This window comes from Polypterus senegalus, chromosome 18 (genome assembly GCF_016835505.1).
Source record: "Polypterus senegalus isolate Bchr_013 chromosome 18, ASM1683550v1, whole genome shotgun sequence".
Taxonomy (NCBI): domain Eukaryota; kingdom Metazoa; phylum Chordata; class Cladistia; order Polypteriformes; family Polypteridae; genus Polypterus; species Polypterus senegalus.
In genome coordinates, this window is record NC_053171.1 from 51,454,505 (window position 1) to 51,476,742 (window position 22,238).

General features: G+C 38.3%; 2 protein-coding genes across 2 annotated transcripts in view; one reads left to right on the forward strand and one right to left on the reverse strand.

The window, feature by feature from the left end:
- Nucleotides 1-22,238, reverse strand: part of eif2ak4 (eukaryotic translation initiation factor 2 alpha kinase 4) — a 173,704-nt gene that overhangs the window by 44,710 nt on the left and 106,756 nt on the right. Inside the window, exons 27-31 of the mRNA XM_039742281.1 lie at nucleotides 21,901-21,966; nucleotides 18,880-19,050; nucleotides 17,955-18,089; nucleotides 17,622-17,729; nucleotides 11,439-11,567 (exon numbers count right to left, since the gene is read on the reverse strand). Of these exons, the coding sequence (XP_039598215.1) occupies nucleotides 11,439-11,567; nucleotides 17,622-17,729; nucleotides 17,955-18,089; nucleotides 18,880-19,050; nucleotides 21,901-21,966 (609 nt within the window). The remainder of the gene's footprint in view (nucleotides 1-11,438; nucleotides 11,568-17,621; nucleotides 17,730-17,954; nucleotides 18,090-18,879; nucleotides 19,051-21,900; nucleotides 21,967-22,238) is intronic.
- The window catches only part of LOC120519143 (kinectin-like), a 146,716-nt gene continuing 124,746 nt past the window's right edge, over nucleotides 269-22,238 (forward strand). Inside the window, exon 1 of the mRNA XM_039742284.1 lies at nucleotides 269-290. The gene's annotated coding sequence lies outside the window, so the exon portion shown is untranslated. The remainder of the gene's footprint in view (nucleotides 291-22,238) is intronic.

Here is a 22,238-nt window from a genome sequence, read left to right on the forward strand (position 1 = left end):
AGGCGTCCCCTAAGTAGTGTGGGATTCTTGCCAATTTAGAGAAGGCATTGAGTGAAGGGGCCAGAAATAAGCGAGCAATGTTGCACATGGGCACCACAGTATCTGTAGTATTTCTGGAAAACATGAATAACATCTGGATTTCATGACAGCTGCATGCAGGGACTTGATATTAAATAAAGGTTTTGAGAGGTGAGCCATTATTTAAAAGAAAGCAGCCTCGCACACCCCCATCAATTAAAAGGACAGGTATGCACAGAGCAGCTCGTCTGGAATCAGTTTGTAAGTGATGGGTGAGTCTGTTTCATTTCATAAATCAATTACACGGGAAAAATAGCTTCTTGTCATACACAGAACAACAACAGTGTCATTTAAAAATGACAGGAAAGCCACTCTGTTTCTAAATGATTTACCGTAATCTTGAAACCTGAAAAATCAATCATAAAATAATTTTTTTCTTGTTTCCTCCAATCTCACATCAGTTTCTCAGACACATCAAATTTTGTTGCAGCAGCACAGTTACCAATTTTTTTTAGTCACTTCAATGACTTTTAATTTTAAACCAGCTTCATATTTTCTTCTGATTGAATGCTCCATCATAGATAAGGGATGCTCTTATGATAAAGGTGTATGAGGGTGCGAGATACAAAAAACATAAATCAGTGCAAATGTCTCTTCGGAATAGTTCGGGTATTACCATGTGGTCAGGTAAGCACAATACATAGGAAAAAAAAGGTAGTGTGCTCTGTGGTTACTCTCTCAGGTGGGTTGTTAGCATATCGTAATCTCTTGGACCCAATAGCGGCAGTTTTCCCGCATTCAACTTATACAACCGACATTATAAAATCCCGGAAATTATATGGTAAAATCAAGTTCCGACTTATCCGTGGGAGAACTTAAACCTTAAACGCAAGTATATACAGTAATTTCTTTCCAAGTAAATATCTTTATGAAAAACAATGAATGCAGTAAATAAAGGCTGACTTGCATTTCTGAAGTTTTAAAAAGAGTGCAGCTTTTCAATGAATAAGGCTACTTATTCTAAAACTGACAAGTAAGTCTTAATATCTGGCGAAAAAGGAAACTTAAAATGGTGCTTCTGGAGGACATTAGTGTGGACAATTTATTAGATGTGTGTTCAGTCCCCAGCAAAGCCCCTATTCTAAGTAGCATCTTGGGGTGATTCAGACTGAATACACCCTACTGTTATCACTGTTTATCTTGCAGCAATTATCACCTCCCACAAATTCCATACCCTTTCATCCTCACATTATCTGAAGCATACTCACCACCTCATCATAACTTCACTGCCAGCCAGTGATGATTTTGCACTATATCTTCACCGACTCACAAAGCTGCTGCTACAAGTTTGTGGTGGTGAACATTAACTTGGATTCTTTGGAATAGGCAATATGTTAGCTGCTGTAAGCCAAGGCTAATCATTGTGTGAACTTTGTTGTTTGTGTGCTGCTCACAGACATTTTTGTATTCCCATCGGCCTCTTAGAACATCATAAGTCTTCTGTCTTATGGCAACATAAGTTGATTTTGTATTATTTAGTATACATACTGTACATGAATAGAAAATTGATACAGGAAATTACAAAGCATTATCTCCATTCAAGATTGGTTTCTGCCTTGTGCTTGAGGCTACCAGGATAGGCACCCCCTTTGACTCAATATTAGAATGACGCAGTGATGTTTTAGCTATTGAATTTAGCCATTACAGGCATCAAATCAATAATTTTCTTTAAGGTACAATTTACCAGTTGCATCTGGTAATAAAGGCAAACCAGTGCAGAACTATAGACATTAGCACCAGGTCAGAAATTACCCTTTCTGGAGATGGGCCAGGCCGGTTATCTGTGTGCAGTAATTTAGGGACTATCAATAATGAACTGCTGCCATCTGCTGGCAAGTGACATCGATGAACGTTAACCACCAAAATAGTGGGCTTTTAATATTTGGCACCATTTTCATAATGTGACCATGTAAAAGAAAAAAAAAAAAATCTGGAGTGGAGTTGCATCATGTCATACAGCCTTTCATTACGTTAAGTTAGCTAAACTGCAGTGCTCCTGATTCATACATCTATGTAGACAATCAGGTTTCAGCATTCACAATAATCACATATGGCAATAAAAATGATTTTTTTCATTATTAAATTACTAATAGAATTTCAATTTAATTTTGTTTTAGTGAATGTTCGTGTAAGAGAAATAAATCACAAAAACTTTTAATACTGTCCCCTGTAAAGACGGTCTTTAATTTTGACTAAACATTAGCAAACCAAATACTAACTGCTTTACTACGGCACAATCTGGCCCAAGTCCAAACATTCTTCAACACCTACACGTCAGTGGATCATGGTCAGCTCGGATACAGTATTTTTTTTAGGTTGGTTTAAGTTGGGCTGCTCAAAGGATTGTAACGCATATATCCACTTTAATATTCCCTTAATCTAACGATAAGTCATATAGACATAAAGAAAAATTAAAAACAGCAGGCACAGTTAGTGGAAGTGTGCTGTACCCACAATGTGGTGAATGTAGAGAAAGCAGTATGTTCTCCATCAGAAGAAATAAAAATGAAGAGAAAACCAAATTCTGCACAGATGATACGCATCTATAAGTAACCATAATTGCTCCATTAATACCTTGACATAATGCACAATGTTAAAGGGAGTTTAGACCAACAAACATAACATTAACATATTGGTTGCTTGTTACGCTCCTTTTAAAGGAACATTATGGTACCTACAGTACTGTGTTGTGCCTTATTTTATGATTTGCATCAGACAAAATGAGTACACAATGCGGTACAAGTCTTTTTTTAATACAGTATATGTATGGAGGGTGATTCAGAAATGGGTTTAGCTGAGGCTGCATAATGACACACTTAATATTACATTAGCAGATCAGCCAAGACTTTACAATTCCCAGCTTCCTATGGAATTTCCAGGCCTTCCAAAGTGAATCAAGGAATATAATTCCTCCAGCATGTCCTGGGTTTGCTCCAAAGTTTCCACCCTATGGGACATGCCCTGAGCAACTCTGGGGTAGCCACCTGGGGAAGGGGGGCATCTTTATGAAATGCACAAGCCACCTCAACTGGCTCCTCTCTATCTGGAGTAGCAATGACTCTATTCTGAGTATCTCCCAAAATGCCAAGCTTTTCACATTATCAGTGAGTGTCAGTCCAGTGTCCCAGCAAAGAAAACTGCAGGTCTGCCGCTTGTACTCATGATCTTTCTTCTGGTTATTACCCACAAAGTATGACCTTAAGTGAGAATAGGGATGTAGATCAACTGGTAAACCAAGAGCTTTGTCTTCAGGCTCCACTACTACTTTTCCACCAGGGACCAGTACAAAGCTCACACAACAACTAAGGCCATTCCAATACATTTCTTCCATCACTTTTGAACAAGAACTTGAGACACTTGCTCTTGTCTACTAAGGGCAGTTCACGCACACCCTCAAATAACTGGAGACAGTAATCCCCTCTTCACCACAGTCAGCCAAAATGAAGATTGAGGGCCGAGTGCAATGCCAGATTAGTGGCAGCCATAGGCAGGAAAAAACTGAGATGTATCCTTCATAAATAATTTTACTATGTGAGTGTTATGCCCTACTTGTTGGTTATGTATCAAAATGTCCAAAATAACCAGAAAATATATGAGTGCATAAAGATATATTTGTAGTGGTAAGAAGTTGATTTTTTATATGTATTAAAGTTGACTTTAAAAAGTAAATGTAATGTGTAAATTCTATATGCTGTTCACAGAACAGTAAAATTTATGACATTTATATATTGTACCATTTTAGGTCATATATGTCATAAATGAATATTGTAGAACAAAACAACATGTATAACAGCAGGGTGGTGTCCTATACGTGTAATAATGGGTGCGTGTATCAAAAGTTGTATGTAAGCTGCTGGAGGGAGAACCATAATTGAAATGAAATAGGGTGCAGCATTTGTAATTTATGTCCTGTTGAATATTGTTAGATTACACTAACACCTCATCTAATTTTTAATCATTTGTATGACTTGGCAAATCTGTATCCACCACTAACTGAACATTGCCACAGGTACTCATCACTTATGTTGAATATCAAGATTTTTTTTACCCTTTTATTTCTGACATATCATTTGGCACTGAAATAATCTTATTTTAGATGTACCACATTCTTCTTTTTCCACAACCCTGATCCAACCTAATAACTTATTTTCCATCAAATCTAAATTGGTACAGATCTGTTGCTGTGTTTCTTCTCTAATATTCATTATAACAATTGAGAAGGCTTGAGAAAAACGTAGGCCATGTGAAAAGACTGGGGTAGATGCCTTTAATTTCCATCTCTTTGTAGTGTCTGGCCCAGTACCAAATGAAGTGGTATCTCTAAAATAACCCTGACTGGACAACTGTGGTATCTTTAATGACTGCCTCATATAATGAAAGCCCTGGTGTCACAATGTGAGCCCATTAGAATCCTTTAGTTTGGAAAATGCTTTGGCTTTAAAGTAGTATGGAGTCCAGGTGTTTTACTTTATTCTAATTCCCAAGATGCTAGTTTTAGATGTTAACGTGTTCAGTCACAAACCACATGGATTTAAAACATCTCCAGGTTATTTGGGACAATCAGTTAACTTGCACACAAATTAGAAGCATTTACATTTCTAGGGATGTCAAATGATTAAAAATTAGTAACTTGGCAACAAGAAACAGAGCCACAGACTTTACAGAAGTAATCGATCTGACAGTGATGATAGATGATTTTAATTATTTATTGTTTAAATTTAATTACTATGACTCTAAACATTCAATTATTTACCACTCCCATCCTGGTGAATATCTAAATGACAAATGTGATGTTATACAGATTTCATTACTCTGTTAGTTAATGCAAAATAGTTCATTCAAGACATGTTTTGCTAAAAAATTAATTCTACTATGACGTAACATAATCAGGTCATTAAAGCATAAAGTCTTAGCAACATGTGTGTTGGTATCAAATGTTTAAAGTTAAGGTTTTTATTGATTCAGATATGCTAGATTTATTACAGGAGCATTTGCTGAACAGTATGAATCATAAAGGTTCTCAGAAACGGAGAAAGTCTTTTGGTTATAATAAACAAGGAGGCACTGATTAAAGTCATGTCTGCTCTGCTGGATGCAGATTTACTGCCTCAACATTGTTTACCAAGCCAACAGTGCATGCAGCGAAGGAAACATGAATGCACTGCAGTAAGGTTCCTGTTTATTTATTTTATCATCTTCATTATGTGCTATTGAAAAAGAAGATGAAAGTATGTACAAAACAGATTAAAAAAAAATTACTAAAATAAAAAGTCCGCTTCCAGAAGCGTTTGCAAAGAGCAGATGCCTTTCTTAAAGGTGTCAAAAGAAACACCTTTATCTTAGTTGTGTGACAACTGTTTCCAGACATTTTGTGATATTTCATTGAGGGACACGTTTCATACAAGAACGGTTTAATTTCATGTACTTTAAGCATATTTTTAGTAATATGAATTCATTATTATTTTCGAATTGCTGTATCCCATGTGCACAGCATGAACAGTAGAGTGAAAAAGAAAGTGCATCCCCTGAAATGTTTTTTTTTCTTTTTTAACAATATGTGGACATAAATATTGATCTCTGTTTAAATAGTATCTATGGATAAAGGTGATTTAATAGAAGAATTTCAGTGAATAGATAAAGGTGATTTAATAGAAGAATTTCAGTGAATGCGAAGTTTAGGCAAGGAAAAACATACTCTTTGTTGGCTTACTCAGTGGTACAAGCAACAAAGGTATGGTGGAGACACCCGAATGTTCAAATTCAGAAAGTCACACAGTGTTGAAATAAAAAAAAGAAGTAGTCGGATATCAAAGTCAATGTGAAAAACGAGTTGCAGCCCACCGTCTGTTTATTGTGTTTCAGACAATATAGCAAAAGCTGACTAATGGCATGATGGTGATGCTGTTCCAAGCTCGTCTTCAGGCACTGGCAGCACACACACCTCTGCCTTGGAAACCTCTGGGAGGCCATGTGGCTGTATGCTGACAGACTGTTCTGGAGTCACAAAATGCAATAGTGGATGCTGTAAGAGATGTGGCCAATGAACTAAGGAATATAAGGGCTGCACTAAGTGATACTGACCTCAAATTAAATTAACTGGTTAAAAAATAAATGTTGCATCTGATTACCTGTTTTTACATTCTGCTAATTACATTCAAACAAAGTTGTAACACTGTCCGATTTGGCTGAATATGTGGTGGGTCAGGTTCATCATACCACATCTCTTCAGCTAAAGGCAAGCCACGATTGTGTGCCACATTATATATGCAGCATGCTACATGTTTGTACAATGCGACACACTTTTTTGTGCACTACAGGGCAGCACATTAATAGAGTGAAAATGGTTTCTATTTACATAAGCAAATTAATTCTCTAAAGGTTCCTTTAAAGGGTAACGACAGCAGTGAGCGCCACAATGGATTGATTCTCTGCTCTTTACTTTGAGGTGACTCGCTATCCTTAAAAGTTCTGTTTGCCTTTTACCACACTAGTCAGAAAAAGCAACTGCAACTCTGCAGAGCTGTAGTTTTCATAACCTCTCCAGCTATAGATGTTGTAATACCAGGTAATTCTTTTGATGATTCATCCCTGGCTGATGTAACTTGTCCGGCTGTTTCAAAACCAATGTGCGTGCAGCTGACCACTCCAATTACATTTGGAAAACTGGACGTTGCTGTGAATTGCATTTTCATGCTATCCAGTTCAACCACAGTAAAAGGATATCTTATCTATCTGGATGACAAGCGGATAATACCACCCTATACAGCTGGCATGGCATGACTCTGTGATGTTTGTGAAATACCCGATTAGTCAGCAAGTTCACATTGTAAAGCTCATGCGTCTAAAAAAACCACAAAACTTGCAAAGGAGCAGGTAGAGCACAATTCTTTAAAGTCTGTCTTTGTAAAGCTGGCACCAGTTCAGCACACAGCTCTAAGAAAAGAGCTCTTGGAAATCGAAATCGACTTAGAAGCCAGTCATCATCATCATCATTTATAAATATGCAGTCTCTTCTAATTCTTCCATTTGCAATGTTTTATAACATGACAATGATGCTAAACACACATGTAAATCCACAAAGGAATGGCTGAAAAGAAAGAAACGGAGGGCTCTGAAATGGCTAAATCAAAGCTTAGATCCTAATCTCATTGAGATGCTATAGGTGGACTTGAAATGGGCTGTACATGCAGGACACCCCTCAAACATCACATAGCTGGAAGAATTCTACATGGAGGAGTGGGAAACATTTTCACCAGTACATTTCAGAAACTGCTAAACAGTTCTAGGGAATGTTGACTTGAGGGGGCAATACCAGCAATTTGACCTAAGGAGGTGCTTAGTTTGGATGGCATGGTGGCACAGTGGGTAGCGATGCCGCCTCGCTTCCCAGGTCCTCCCTGCGTGGAGTTTGTATATTCTCCCCGTGTCTGCGTGGGTTTCCTCCGGGTACTCCGGTTTTCTCCCACAGTCCAAAGACATGCAGGTTAGGTGCATTGGCAATTCTAAATTGTCCCTAGTGTGTGCTTGGTATATGTGCCATGTGGTGGGCTAGCGCCCTGCCCGGGGTTTTTTTCCTGCCTTGCGCCCTGTGTTGGCTGGGATTGGCTCCAGCAGACCTCCGTGACCCTGTTATTAGGATATAACGGGTTGGATGGATGGATGGGGTGCTTAGTTTTTCCTCAGGCATAAATGGCATATCTGTTCATTTTTCATTGATATATTTATTGCAAAGTCAGGTTTTCATTGTTGTTTTCTGTCAGTTATATCACATATATCTAAAGATACAGTAGAACCTCGGTTCACGACCATAATTAGTTCCAAAATTCTGGTCGTAACCCAAGGTAATTTCCCTCATAGGATTGTATGTAAATACAATTAATCCGTTCCAGACCTTATGAACTGTATGTAAATATATTTTCTTTAAAGATTTTTAAGCACAAAAATAGTTAATTATACCATAGAATGCACAGTATAATAGTAAACTAATGTAAAAACATTGAATAACAATGAGACAAACACCCAGGCTCCCTGCTCTGCTGCATGCGCAGGCTCGCTCACTCTCAGCTGCACCCGAGCCTGCTCTCTTTCTCTCTCTCTCTCTCTCTCAGCAGCATGCGAGCCTGCGCTCACTCGCTCGCTTGCTCACTCTCTCTCTCCTGCACCAACTTTATTTATTTAGTTATTAAAACTGGCCTTTTTGATGGGAGCTGTGGACCAGCTATACCACAGGAGGAAGCTGGGTTGAGAGGAGGTTACAGTTTTGAGGGAGAGTCCCTCTGCGTGATGCACCGAGAACAATGTACAGTACAGGGAGAGACTGAACACGTGCGGAAATCATTGGCGCGCACAAACCGAAAAGGAAACTGACTTATTTGTATACCGAGAGTGTGGTCGTGAACAGAGGCAAAAGTTTGCCAAAATTTTTGGTCGTAACCCCATTTGTAAGTGTTCCGAGACGTTCGTGAACTGTATAAATGTAGATCAAATTTTGATATGTCCCCATACAGTATGTTAAAAAATAAAGAAGCATTTTTACACGTCACTATAAGGGGTAGCTTAGATATCTAGAGGAATGTTATGGGGTTGGTTTTTTTTTTTTACGGCACCAAAAGCATGAAGTGTATGAAACTCCATCTCATTGTCAGGTTGTAGTTTTTCTGTGGTACATGACTTTGTAACAGAAAAGAGAAAATGGTTTTAAAAAGAAAGGCGTACATTAGTTGGTGAAAGTTTAGATAATCTCTAAGTGAGACATATATTAGTGGATAGCAGGTTCCTGTTACACTTGTTACATTAGTAACTACACTAAATTCATAAATGAGCAAAACATTGTACCTCAAGTTTAATATATGGCCATATGGACAGTTGGAAAATAACACACAGTACCTGCAGAGCTCATAATGACTATGATTAAAGTGGTTTTATTCTCTGCTGTTGAGTTAACTGCTCCTTTTGACATAAGTGACCACAGCCTTAAGAGTTAAGTTGGGCTGTCAGTTTAACATGTTGTCCATAGTGTCTCATGACAGTGTTCCAGCATTCTTGTCTCATTTAGATATGGTGTCCTTCAGACTCCAGTACTACCACCAGTGCTATTATAATTGTTGTATGTAAACATACCATTCATTTTCCGTTTCCTCCTGCTTGGTCATTATTAATCAAATGCTTTAAAATGGTCAATCTGTGAAATAATGAAAAATGACTAGTCATTAGCCCTTGGTTGTTGGGCCGGTTTGATGAATGACCACATGTTAAAAGAACGGAAATTCTGTATATAGCAATGTGATATTGTCCACTCCAAGTGCTTGAAGTTCAGATTTGCTATATTCACTCAGAATCTAATTTTAAACTCTCAACACTGATCAGTCTTTATGGTTGTGCACTGCAGCACAAACGTCTATCCTTGAAATGTAGGAATTTGCAAAATGCTAAAAAAAATTGTTTATTCATTTGCCTTTGCTATCAGACTGATAAAATAATTTTTTTCCACCTGGCAGTTAATTCAGCAGCTACCAGCAAGGATAAGCATAACCATACCATTCTAATTATCTTTTATCTAATTTTAAAATCCACCTTTTGACATAGGTAAATAGCGTAACAAAATATATTAAGCCTACACGTGGTACTGTGTATCACACTCATACAATGTACTTCTTAGAGGTGGAGTCTTTATCTATAGCTTTCCCAGGATCTCAAATGATCTACCAGCTCATACAAGAAAGACATCCCAAGATATCCCCATTCCTAGTATTTCAAACAAGGCATTTACATCATGTACATATTCCATTATGATCTTTTCTTACCCAATAAATGACAGACCCCTAAGTCATACCATCATCATATTATTCCACCAAAGTTGTGGTCACCACCCTGAAGCATAATGCTTTGCTTTTTTCTGTACCTTTTCTCTAGGACAGCAGCCTCACAGAGGTTGATTTTATGTAGGATGTGTATCAAAGGCACTATTTGTGTTCCTGTTTTTATCTCAATACCTTTAGGAGCAATAAGATCCAGAAAAACTGAACCAACCATTCATTATTTGAACCTCTCAATCCAATCCACGGTTAAAGGATCTGAAGCCCATCCCTGTAGCATTATGTGCACACCAAGAGCCAACTCTGGATGATGGAAAGGCACAAACCTACATATACACACAAATGCACACAATCATACCCAGACTTGTTCATTAGAAGCACCAGTTTACCAAACCTGTACATTTTTGGAATATTCGTGAGAAAACTAGTGCTTAAGAAAAAAGAACCAAGACAGACATAGGGCGAACATACAAAGTTGAAATTGGCACATTTGCGCATTGTGATAACTATTGTAACCACTGTGCCACACCAATACGACTGAATGAGAGTCTTAAAATGTTACTAATGGCAAGATGTACACATGTCAGGTTAAGGTTTTGTGTATATGCCACACAGGGTTTTATGGATTGTATTATAATTATAGTTTCCCGGGTCCTCCCTGTGTGGAGTTTGCATATTCTCCGTGTGTCTGCGTGGGTTTCCTCTGGGTGCTCAGGTTTCCTCCCACAGTCCAAACACATGCAGGTTAGGTGCACTGGCAATCCTTGTGTGTGTGTGTGCCCTGCAGTGGGCTAGCGCCCTGCCCGGGGTTTGTTCCTGCCTTGCACCCTGTGTTGGCTGGGATTGGCTCCAGCAGACCCCTGTGACCCCGTGTTAGGATATAGCAGGTTGGACAATGACTGACATGACATTATAAGTATTTGCAGCAGTCAAAACGTATGCTTTGGCAAATGCCATGTATAAAAAGAAAAGTAATTTAAATTAATGTATTGGTATCTAATACGAGTAGTGTACAGAAAGAAGGGATGTATACTATACTTGCTACCTTTTCCTTTCATTTGTGGTATAACTTGCAGATCATTGACTTGTTAAACTAAAGTAATTAATAAGGCATTATATCACAGAATTATCAAGCCAGAGGCCCTATGCATTTTGTGCAACAAATAGAAAATAAACATTAAATGCATAAATCCATCCATCTTTATGATTAACTCATCCAGGGCATTGTCACAGTGCAGCTGGAGCCCATCTCAGGAATCACCCATAGACAGGGCACCAGTCCATTACAGACTGAACAATTATCCAAACCCACACACACACACTCAGGCCAATTTCACAATACCAGTTAAATTTGTTTAATTTATTATTAAATTTGATTGAGAAGTAGACTGTATGTACAGGACTATAAAGACAAAGCAGCCAATGTAGAGGTGCTAAGGTATGCAGCGGAACATGCAGCATCTTAATTGCTTTGCTTTCTTTTAAAACTGCAGTATATCATCATGACTTGTTGACATGGAAGAGCAATTATTACCAATGACTTACCTGTGACGCATCATACATTATTTCAGCCGACACGCCTATTGTCCATAATTTTTGGATGATGCTAATGGCTCTTCCCATTGATGAGTAGCCCACTGCCACCACCAAGATATCACAGCAATTCCCTGAAGGCTGAGGAAAAAATATAAAAACAAAATTATTCAACACTTAACCCAAAACAAAGTGCCATATGGCTCACAAGTACACCATCAAAAATGTATTTCACTTTAAATATAAGGCAGTAAACAACAACAACAAAACAAAACAACTCTGCATCTTACACAAAACTACCTTTCAGGTGCAATGTAACCTAAACATCTGCAGTTTAAAAAAACAGATGTCAAATTACAATAATCCCTCCTCGATCGCGGGGGTTGCGTTCCAGAACCCCCCGCGATAGGTGAAAATCCGTGAAGTAGAAACCATATGTTTGTATGGTTATTTTTATATATTTTAAGCCCTTAGAAACTCTCCCACACTGTTTATAAATATTCTCCGCACAGTTATACAGTAAACCCTCGTTTTATCACGGTTAATCCGCTCCAGATAGATAAATGAATTTCCATGAAGTAGGATTCTTTATTTATTAATCTAATATTTTCGCAGTTAGAGCATTGAAAACCTGTTTTACGACCTTCTAAATACGTTTTTTAACATTATTAGAGCCCTCTAGACATGAAATAATGCCCTTCAGTCAAAAGTTTAAACTGTGCTCCATGACAAGACAGAGGTGACAGTTCTTACTCACAATTAAAAGAATGCAAACCTATCTTCCTCTTCAAAGGAGAGTGCGCGCGTCAGGAGCAGAGAATGTCAGAGAGAGAGAGAAAATTAAACAAGCAAAAATCAATAGGGCTGTTGGGCTTTTAAGCATGGGAAGCACCACGATAAAGCGGCCACAATGAAGGGATCAATGGGAAGGTAGTCTTTCAGCATTTTTTACAGGCGTGTCCGTATCTTCTAAGCAAACAGCCTCTGTGCAAACAGCCCCTCTGCTCACACCCCCTCTGTCAGGAGCAGAGAATGTCAGAGAGAGTGAGAGAGACAGAGAAAAGCAAACAATCAAAAATCAATATGGGCTCTCAGAGCTTTGAAGTGTGCAAAGCACCGCACAGGAAGCATATTGAGGAGTTTTATTTAATATGTAATACGTGCTCTGATCTACTTCTCAGCCATCCGCCAATAGTGTCCTTGTATAAAATCAACTGGGCAAACAAACTGAGGAAGCATGTACCATAAATTAAAAGACCCACTGTCCGCAGAAATCCGCGAACCAGCGAAAAATCCGTGATATACAGTGGTGTGAAAAACTATTTGCCCCCTTCCTGATTTCTTATTCTTTTGCATGTTTGTCACACAAAATGTTCCTGATCATCAAACACATTTAACCATTAGTCAAATATAACACAAGTAAACACAAAATGCAGTTTTTAAATGATGGTTTTTATTATTTAGGGAGAAAAAAAAATCCAAACCTACATGGCCCTGTGTGAAAAGTAATTGCCCCCTGAACCTAATAACTGGTTGGGCCACCCTTAGCAGCAATAACTGCAATCAAGCATTTGCGATAACTTGCAATGAGTCTTTTACAGCGCTCTGGAGGAATTTTGGCCCACTCATCTTTGCAGAATTGTTGTAATTCAGCTTTATTTGAGGGTTTTCTAGCATGAACCTCCTTTTTAAGGTCATGCCATAGCATCTCAATTGGATTCAGGTCAGGACTTTGACTAGGCCACTCCAAAGTCTTCATTTTGTTTTTCTTCAGCCATTCAGAGGTGGATTTGCTGGTGTGTTTTGGGTCATTGTCCTGTTGCAGCACCCAAGATCGCTTCAGCTTGAGTTGACGAACAGATGGCCGGACATTCTCCTTCAGGATTTTTTGGTAGACAGTAGAATTCATGGTCCCATCTATCACAGCAAGCCTTCCAGGTCCTGAAGCAGCAAAACAACCCCAGACCATCACACTAACACCACCATATTTTACTGTTAGTATGATGTTCTTTTTCTGAAATGCTGTGTTCCTTTTACGCCAGATGTAACGGGACATTTGCCTTCCAAAAGTTCAACTTTTGTCTCATCAGTCCACAAGGTATTTTCCCAAAAGTCTTGGCAATCATTGAGATGTTTCTTAGCAAAATTGAGACAAGCCCTAATGTTCTTTTGCTTAACAGTGGTTTGCGTCTTGGAAATCTGCCATGCAGGCCGTTTTTGCCCAGTCTCTTTCTTATGGTGGAGTTGTGAACGCTGACCTTAATTGAGGCAAGTGAGGCCTGCAGTTCTTTAGACGTTGTCCTGGGGTCTTTTGTGACCCCTCAGATGAGTCATCTCTGCGCTCTTGGGGTAATTTTGGTCGGCCGGCCACTCCTGGGAAGGTTCACCACTGTTCCAAGTTTTTGCCATTTGTGGATAATGGCTCTCACTGTGGTTCGCTGGAGTCCCAAAGCTTTAGAAATGGCTTTATAACCTTTACCAGACTGATAGATCTCAATTACTTCTGTTCTCATTTGTTCCTGAATTTCTTTGGATCTTGGCATGATGTCTAGCTTTTGAGGTGCTTTTGGTCTACTTCTCTGTGTCAGGCAGCTCCTATTTAAGTGATTTCTTGATTGAAACAGATGTGGCAGTAATCAGGCCTGGGGGTGGCTACGGAAATTGAACTCAGGTGTGATACACCACAGTTAGGTTATTATTTAACAAGGGGGCAATTACTTTTCCACACAGGGCCATGTAGGTTTGGATTTTTTTTCTCCCTAAATAATAAAAACCATCATTTAAAAACTGCATTTTGTGTTTACTTGTGTTATATTTGACTAATAGTTAAATGTGTTTGATGATCAGAAACATTTTGTGTGACAAACATGCAAAAGAATAAGAAATCAGGAAGGGGGCAAATAGTTTTTCACACCACTGTATATTTAGATATACTTACATTTAAAATCCGCGATGGAGTGAAGCCGCGAAAGTCGAAGTGCAAGGGATCACTGTATAATTTGTTTTAGGGACCACACTTTAAAAATAAATCATAAAAAAGGAAGAGGAGTAAAGACAGGTGATTCAAGTCACTTGCAGATGAATGTTTATTATTTTTACACTAGTCATTAAATGTCCTGATCTTCCCAGTTTCTCTTGTGTGAAAAAATCAAGTATTGTAACCATTTAATATTTGGGACAGGGAAACATGATGCAGGTCACTAAAGTGGCATTTAAAATTTTAACTATACTTTAATCTTAAATCTTCAACTTGGCCACACTGATGCCACCAACAAGAATTTAACTCTCATATAAGAGTAGGAATGATCTAAGTATGAATAATCCCATGAGCTTCGTCTGAGAGTTCAGTTACTCCTAAACAGTGCCTTCTGCCTATAATTAGTTAATTACAAATAGATTGATTTCTTATTTTTGTACTAGTCTGAAATGAGTGGCAGATTCTTGAGTGTTCTGCAGCTCTTGAATAGGTCTTTATAGCGGGGTTGATACAGATGCACAAACACTATACCCAGGGTTAACCATTTACAGTTTGCCCTCAGCCCTTTTTAGATTTCTGTTCTGCTACCTGAAAACATCTGGCACTTTTACTTCTAATTTAAAGTAAAACAAAGCCAGAATTGATGCTGGTTTTTGTTCTGTTTAGCCTTTGGCTGTTATTTATAAACATTAACAAAATGTAAAGCTGTTCATGAAGAGTAAACTTAAATCTTTTGACAGTGTTCATTTAACTTTTATTTAGGTGCAGAAATCAAGGGAGCATTAAGATCCAATTCACCAGCTGTGAGACTGCTCTGCAGGCTTTAGCTGTGAACTTGAATGGTGTGTAGGACAAACATTAGCCGTAGCACAACAACATAGACAGTAAGAGGCAGTACTTGCTGGGGGTTTAGTGTGGTGTTCTGGGGTTAAAAGTTTAAATTATGTGATGAACGAAGTTACTGAATATCAACATATACTTACTACTATATATATACTACTACTTACTACTACATATAAACTGCTCAAAAAAATTAAAGGAACACTTTGAAAACACATCAGATCTCAATGGGAAAAAGAAATCCTCCTGGATATCTATACTGATATAGACTGGGTAATGTGTTAGGAACGAAAGGATGCCACATCGTTTGATGGAAATGAAAATGATCAACCTACAGAGCCCTGAATTCAAAGACGCCCCAAAAATCAGAGTGAAAAAATTATGTGGCAGGCTAGTCCATTTTGCCAAAATTTAATTGCAGCAACTCAAAATTGTACGCAGCACTTTGTATGGCCCCTGTGTTCTTGTATACATGCCTGACAACATCGGTGCATGCTTCTAATGAGATGACAGATGGTGTTGTGGGGGATCTCCTCCCAGATCTGGACCAGGGCATCACTGAGCTCCTGGACAGTCTGAGGTGCAACCTGGTGGCATTGGATGGACCAAAACATAATGTCCCAAAGGTGTTCTATTGGATTTAGGTCAGGAAAGTGTGGTGGCCAGTCAATGGTATCAATTCCTTCATCCTTCAGGAACTGCCTGCATACTCTCACCACATGAGGCCAGGAATTGTCGTGCACCAGGAGCCACTGTACCAGCATAGGGTCTGACAATGGGTCCAAGGATTTCATCCTGATACCTAATGGCAGCCAAGGTGCCTTTGTCAAGCCTGTAGCGGTCTGTGTGACCCTCCATGGATATGCCTCCCCACACAATCATTAACCCACCACCAGACTGCTCATGCTGAATGATGTTACAGGCAGCATAATGTTCTCCATGGCTTCTCCAGACCCTTTCACTTCTGTCACGTGCTCAGGGTGAACCTGCTCTCATCTGTAAAAGCACAGGGCACCAGTGGTGCATCTGCCAATTCTGGTATTCTATGGCGAATGCCAATCGAGCTGCATGCTGCTGGGCAGTGAGCTCAGGGCCCATTAGAGGACATGGGGCCCTTGGGTCACCCTCATGAAGTCTTTCTGGTTGTTTGGTCAGAGACATTCACAGCAGTGGCCTGCTGGAGGTAATTTTGTAGGGCTCTGGCAGTGCTCATCCTGTTCCTCCTTTCCCAAAGGAGCAGATACTGGTCCTGCTGATGGGTTATGGACCTTCTATGGCCCTCTCCAGCTCTCCTAGAGTAACTGCTTGTCTCCTAGAATCTCCTCCATGCCCTTGAGACTGTGCAGGGAGACACAGCAAACCTTCTGGCAATGACACGTATTGATGTGCCATCCTGGAGAAGTTGGACTACCTGTGCAACCTCTGTAGGGTCCAGGTATCGCCTCATGCTACCAGTAGTGACACTGACTGTAGCCAAATGTGAAACTAGTGAAGAAACAGTCAGAAAAGATGAGGAGGGAAAAATGTCAGTGGCCTCCACCTGTTAAACCATTCCTGTTTTGGGGTCATCTCATTGTTGCCCCTCTAGTGCATCTGTTGTTAATTTCATTAACACACAGCAGCTGAAACTGATTAACAACCCCCTCTGCTACTTAACTGACCAGATTAATATCCCATAAGTTTCATTGACTTTATGCTATACTCTGATTAAAAGTGTTCCTTTAATTCTTTTGGCAGTAGTATATATATATATATATATATATATAGATATATATATATAGATATAGATATAGATATAGATATAGATATAGATATAGATATATATATATATATATATATATATATATATATATATATATATATATAGATATAGATATAGCATGGAATTTATAAAAACACAGTGATTACTTTTTAACACGGTTCCACTGCTTCTGTACAAAGTACTTAAATTTAAAACAGCTTTGCCAGCTTCCTGATGTTGCCTAAGCTAAGTGTTTTTTTTTTTCTTTTCTCTCTTTTACACTTTGCAGCTTTTTCTTTGACGTCACTTTTCATTTAAACATTATTGACACTGACCAGCAAGCTACGCGGTCATTTTAACAGCTCACAATTTTATGAGTGCAATTATGTGTTTCAATTATATTTCATGCAATGTATTTTGACAATAAATGTTATTCTTTCAAATACCCTAAAATAGATGGCATTCTGTATGCTTGCTTCTTGGTAATTCAAAATTTAAAATGCTTTTTTTAATAAAATAAAATAGTAATTTTTATTTTAGCATTCAAATGCTTCAGAAAGTTTTTTCAGAAGATAGTGTTACCAGCTTCTGAAAAAATACCAAAACTAAGGAAGGGTGAACTTTAAAAAGATCTTACTGGGTCCTCCATACTGGCAACAGCGGCACAGATCTTATCTAGAGCCAGGCTTGCTCCTACAGCTGAAGGAATTGGTCCTGGTGCCTCAGGTCCTCTGAACTGCAAAAGCTTAGAAAAGTCATATGACATATACATTAATGAATGATCTTACAAGAAAAAAAAAACAAAACAAACAATCATTAGACCCTCCTAACCAAGTAGCATGGAAATATCCACATTATAAGTACAAATTGTCAAAAAAATATGTTGTCAGCTAAATGAAAAAAATAATGTTCTTTAAAAACTCATTCAACACTCTAAATTTTGTCATATGCAATTTATAAAGAAGATTACCAAATGGTCATATCTTCCTCCAGCTGCCACAATATCTGGTACAATCCTGTGTCTTCGTTTGACAAAAGCTACAAATTGAAAGATCACCCCACAGTGATGCTGTACTTTGTAGACTAGACCAAGATTAATGACCACCTGCAAGGGTAAATAAAAGTGTAAGGCAGTGGCTAAACGCATTCCCCTCTAATTCATGATTTCATTGCAGGACAGGAGTGTGTGTTTTTTTTTTTTTGCAGATGCTGTAGACAGGTACCAAGTCAGTTATACATTCATGCACCTTAACTAAAAGTCGGTGTTGTCAATATTCCATTGAGACAGTGGTCAGTATTTGCTTTAGAAAGCCTGTTATGAAGAAAAAGGTTTGTCCATCATGGTATGAATACAAAAGGTGACTGGCATCTATCTCTAAATATTATCAAAAAAAGGAGTATTAAAACAACATGTTTCAAACACTAATGATTAAGCAGTACAATTTTCAAACTGTGGTTTTTAGATGTCACAGAACATATTATAATTGATAGTTTCATCAGATAACTATAAGAAATATACTTTCATTAAGCAGTGAATGGCCAAACCTTACATGCTTTGTTGAAATCACTGCTTTGCTTATTGGCATTACAAATACATAACAATATAGTCTGATAATCGATTACTCCAGGCATTGCTAGACATCAAGTTAATTATAATACCAGTATGCACTGTTAATTCCAAATGCCATTGTATCTTAATTAAGATAATTAAAATTTGCCCTTGTACATGTCTTAAAAATGTACATCTACCTCTCCAGATGTCAAATTCCTGATTTATAATTGTAAATTAATATTTTTTTTACTAATCATCTATTAAACGTTTTAAAAAAGTTGAATGATCTAAATACATATACAACAGCAATGTAAAGAAGAATCAAGAAAAAGTTTTTAACAACCTGCTGCTTTATGCCCAGTTTTTTCAGAAGTCCTGTGAGCTCTTCTAGATCTTTGAGGCCCTGCTTTGCCAGTTGAGAAACAGCAGTCTTCTGTTTTGTTAAGGTGTTTATTAAAGGGCTTAGCTCCTGGAGATCCCCTTTCTGTTCTATGTATTTGTACAGCGTCTGCAACTGAAACATCACATGTTCACGAGTATGCTGAAAGAGTCCAGCACATCTGAATCAACTAGTTCTTGTGAGAATTTCTGGAATAAATAGAAGCTGATCTCTGTTTGTTTGCATAGTAGATTTTTCCAGGTCCATAACTTTTTGCCACCCTTGTACCACCTTCATAGTACTACTTCTGTCCCAGAGGTCTGCAGGGTCCTTATATTTTTCACTGGGTATCACTATTATCCTAGAAAGTAAGTGATGTTGGGTTGGCGAGTATAGTTTAAGTTAGGGCAGGCAGTTCAGAAAATGTTGTGGACACCCAAAGTTTAAATGATCACAACTTGTAATACTGAGGGTAGCATCCTTATATATAGACTCTTAGGCATGTCATGATGCCATGTTTGGTGCAAGACGGCAAGCTTTATTTGAAAATGTAGGGAAACACCACTGACAGGATAGGAATTATTCTTGGATCTTAAACACCTAAAGAGTGATTATTTATATTCTTTAATATGAATATTCTTATATTTATTTTCTTATAACCCCATGAGAATCTGTTGCCCAATGCATATTTAAGAGGGAAACATGACTTATTACAATAAGGCAATTTTTCATAATGCCATAGATTTTTTTTAATCATACAAATTAAAGAAAAGCAGCAAATAATATTTAACACTAGAATTACCCAGAGCTTATGCGAAAACTCGTAAATCCGGCCCACCTTAAATCCGTTCGCACCTCTCCGTCAGCGTCTTTTGTCCTATAAATGTACCGATTAAGACAAGCAGCCTGCTATTCCATCCCCCACCATCACAGAACGTTCACTAAGTTCTCATAGCTCATGCCTTGTTTGATTATCTGGGAGTGAACTGCTGGAGTTTTAGAGTGGAAATAATAGATTGTTATTTGGAACACATGCATTTCATGTGTGTTCCGTTTCTACAGTAATCTGTGTAAACACATTGTTAAAACAGAAATTTTTATATTTTAGTAATAAATGTTACAAAATGTAGGCATAAACTATAGAATGTGTGAAGCCTGAAGTCCAAAGATCAAATAAACACTTTCACAAAAAGTTCAAGGACGATACAACAGCTTCCGTGGCATAGCGGTAATACAGTGGTGTGAAAAACTATTTGCCCCCTTCCTGATTTCTTATTCTTTTGCATGTTTGTCACACAAAATGTTTCTGATCATCAAACACATTTAACCATTAGTCAAATATAACACAAGTAAGCACAAAATGCAGTTTTTAAATGATGGTTTTTATTACTTAGGGAGAAAAAAAAAATCCAAACATACATGGCCCTGTGTGAAAAAGTAATTGCCCCCTGAACCTAATAACTGGTTGGGCCATCCTTAGCAGCAACAACTGCAATCAAGCGTTTGTGATAACTTGCAATGCGTCTTTTACAGCGCTCTGGAGGAATTTTGGCCCACTCATCTTTGCAGAATTGTTGTAATTCAGCTTTATTTGAGGGTTTTCTAGCATGAACTGCCTTTTTAAGATCATGCCATAGCATCTCAATTGGATTCAGGTCAGGACTTTGACTAGGCCACTCCAAAGTCTTCATTTTGTTTTCTTCAGCCATTCAGAGGTGGATTTGCTGGTGTGTTTTGGGTCATTGTTGTTGCAGCACCCAAGATCGCTTCAGCTTGAGTTGACGAACAGATGGCCGGACATTCTCCTTCAGTTGTTTTTGGTAGACAGTAGAATTCATGGTTCCATCTATCACAGCAAGCCTTCCAGGTCCTGAAGCAGCAAAACAACCCCAGACCATCACACTACCACCACCATATTTTACTGTTGGTATGATGTTCTTTTTCTGAAATGCTGTGTTCCTTTTCGCCAGATGTAACGGACATTTGCCTTCCAAAAAAGTTCAACTTTTGTCTCATCAGTCCACAAGGTATTTTCCCAAAAGTCTTGGCAATCATTGAGATGTTTCTTAGCAAAATTGAGACGAGCCCTAATGTTCTTTTGCTTAACAGTGGTTTGCGTCTTGGAAATCTGCCATGCAGGCTGTTTTTGCCCAGTCTCTTTCTTATGGTGGAGTTGTGAACACTGACCTTAATTGAGGCAAGTGAGGCCTGCAGTTCTTTAGACGTTGTCCTGGGGTCTTTTGTGACCCCTCAGATGAGTCATCTCTGCGCTCTTGGGGTAATTTTGGTCGGCCGGCCACTCCTGGGAAGGTTCACCACTGTTCCATGTTTTTGCCATTTGTGGATAATGGCTCTCACTGTGGTTCGCTGGAGTCCCAAAGCTTTAGAAATGGCTTTATAACCTTTACCAGACTGATAGATCTCAATTACTTCTGTTCTCATTTGTTCCTGAATTTCTTTGGATCTTGGCATGATGTCTAGCTTTTGAGGTGCTTTTGGTCCACTTCTCTGTGTCAGGCAGCTCCTATTTAAGTGATTTCTTGATTGAAACAGGTGTGGCAGTAATCAGGCCTGGGGGTGGCTATGGAAATTGAACTCAGGTGTGATACACCACAGTTAGGTTATTTTTTAACAAGGGGGCAATTACTTTTTCACACTGAGCCATGTAGGTTTGGATTTTTTTTCTCCCTAAATAATAAAAACCATCATTTTAAAACTGCATTTTGTGTTTACTTGTGTTATATTTGACTAATGGTTAAATGTGTTTGATGATCAGGAACATTTTGTGTGACAAACATGCAAAAGAATAAGAAATCAGGAAGGGGGCAAATAGTTTTTCACACCACTGTATTTGCGGTACTGAGGCAGGTAAACAGCAAGAGTCTAGGGACACCGACAAAAGCTCAGAAAATAACAATCCACAGACATAATAAAAACTAATAATTAAACATAATTATAACTATTATAGCATGGATGAAAACTTACACTTCTTGTTGAAAGTGACAAGTTGTAAAATTTGGCTTCCACTTCTTGTCTTGTCAGCTTCTCACTCTGCAGATAGACAGATAGATGTAGTGTTAGCAACTGAAAAAAATCACATGTGAGAAATGCAACAGTAGACCATTTTGGTGATCCGGACCATCTATGTTTTAATGACAAACCTGTCTTATAAATGGCTGTTTACAGGAAGTAATCACTAAGAATGTTTATGGAAACCAGTGGGGTTCCCATTTCTCTAGTTTTTTTTTTTTTATTCTTTCCATTAGACAGCATTTTACTAATGCCTCATGATAAGCTCTTGAGTCATGTCAACTTTTTTGAAA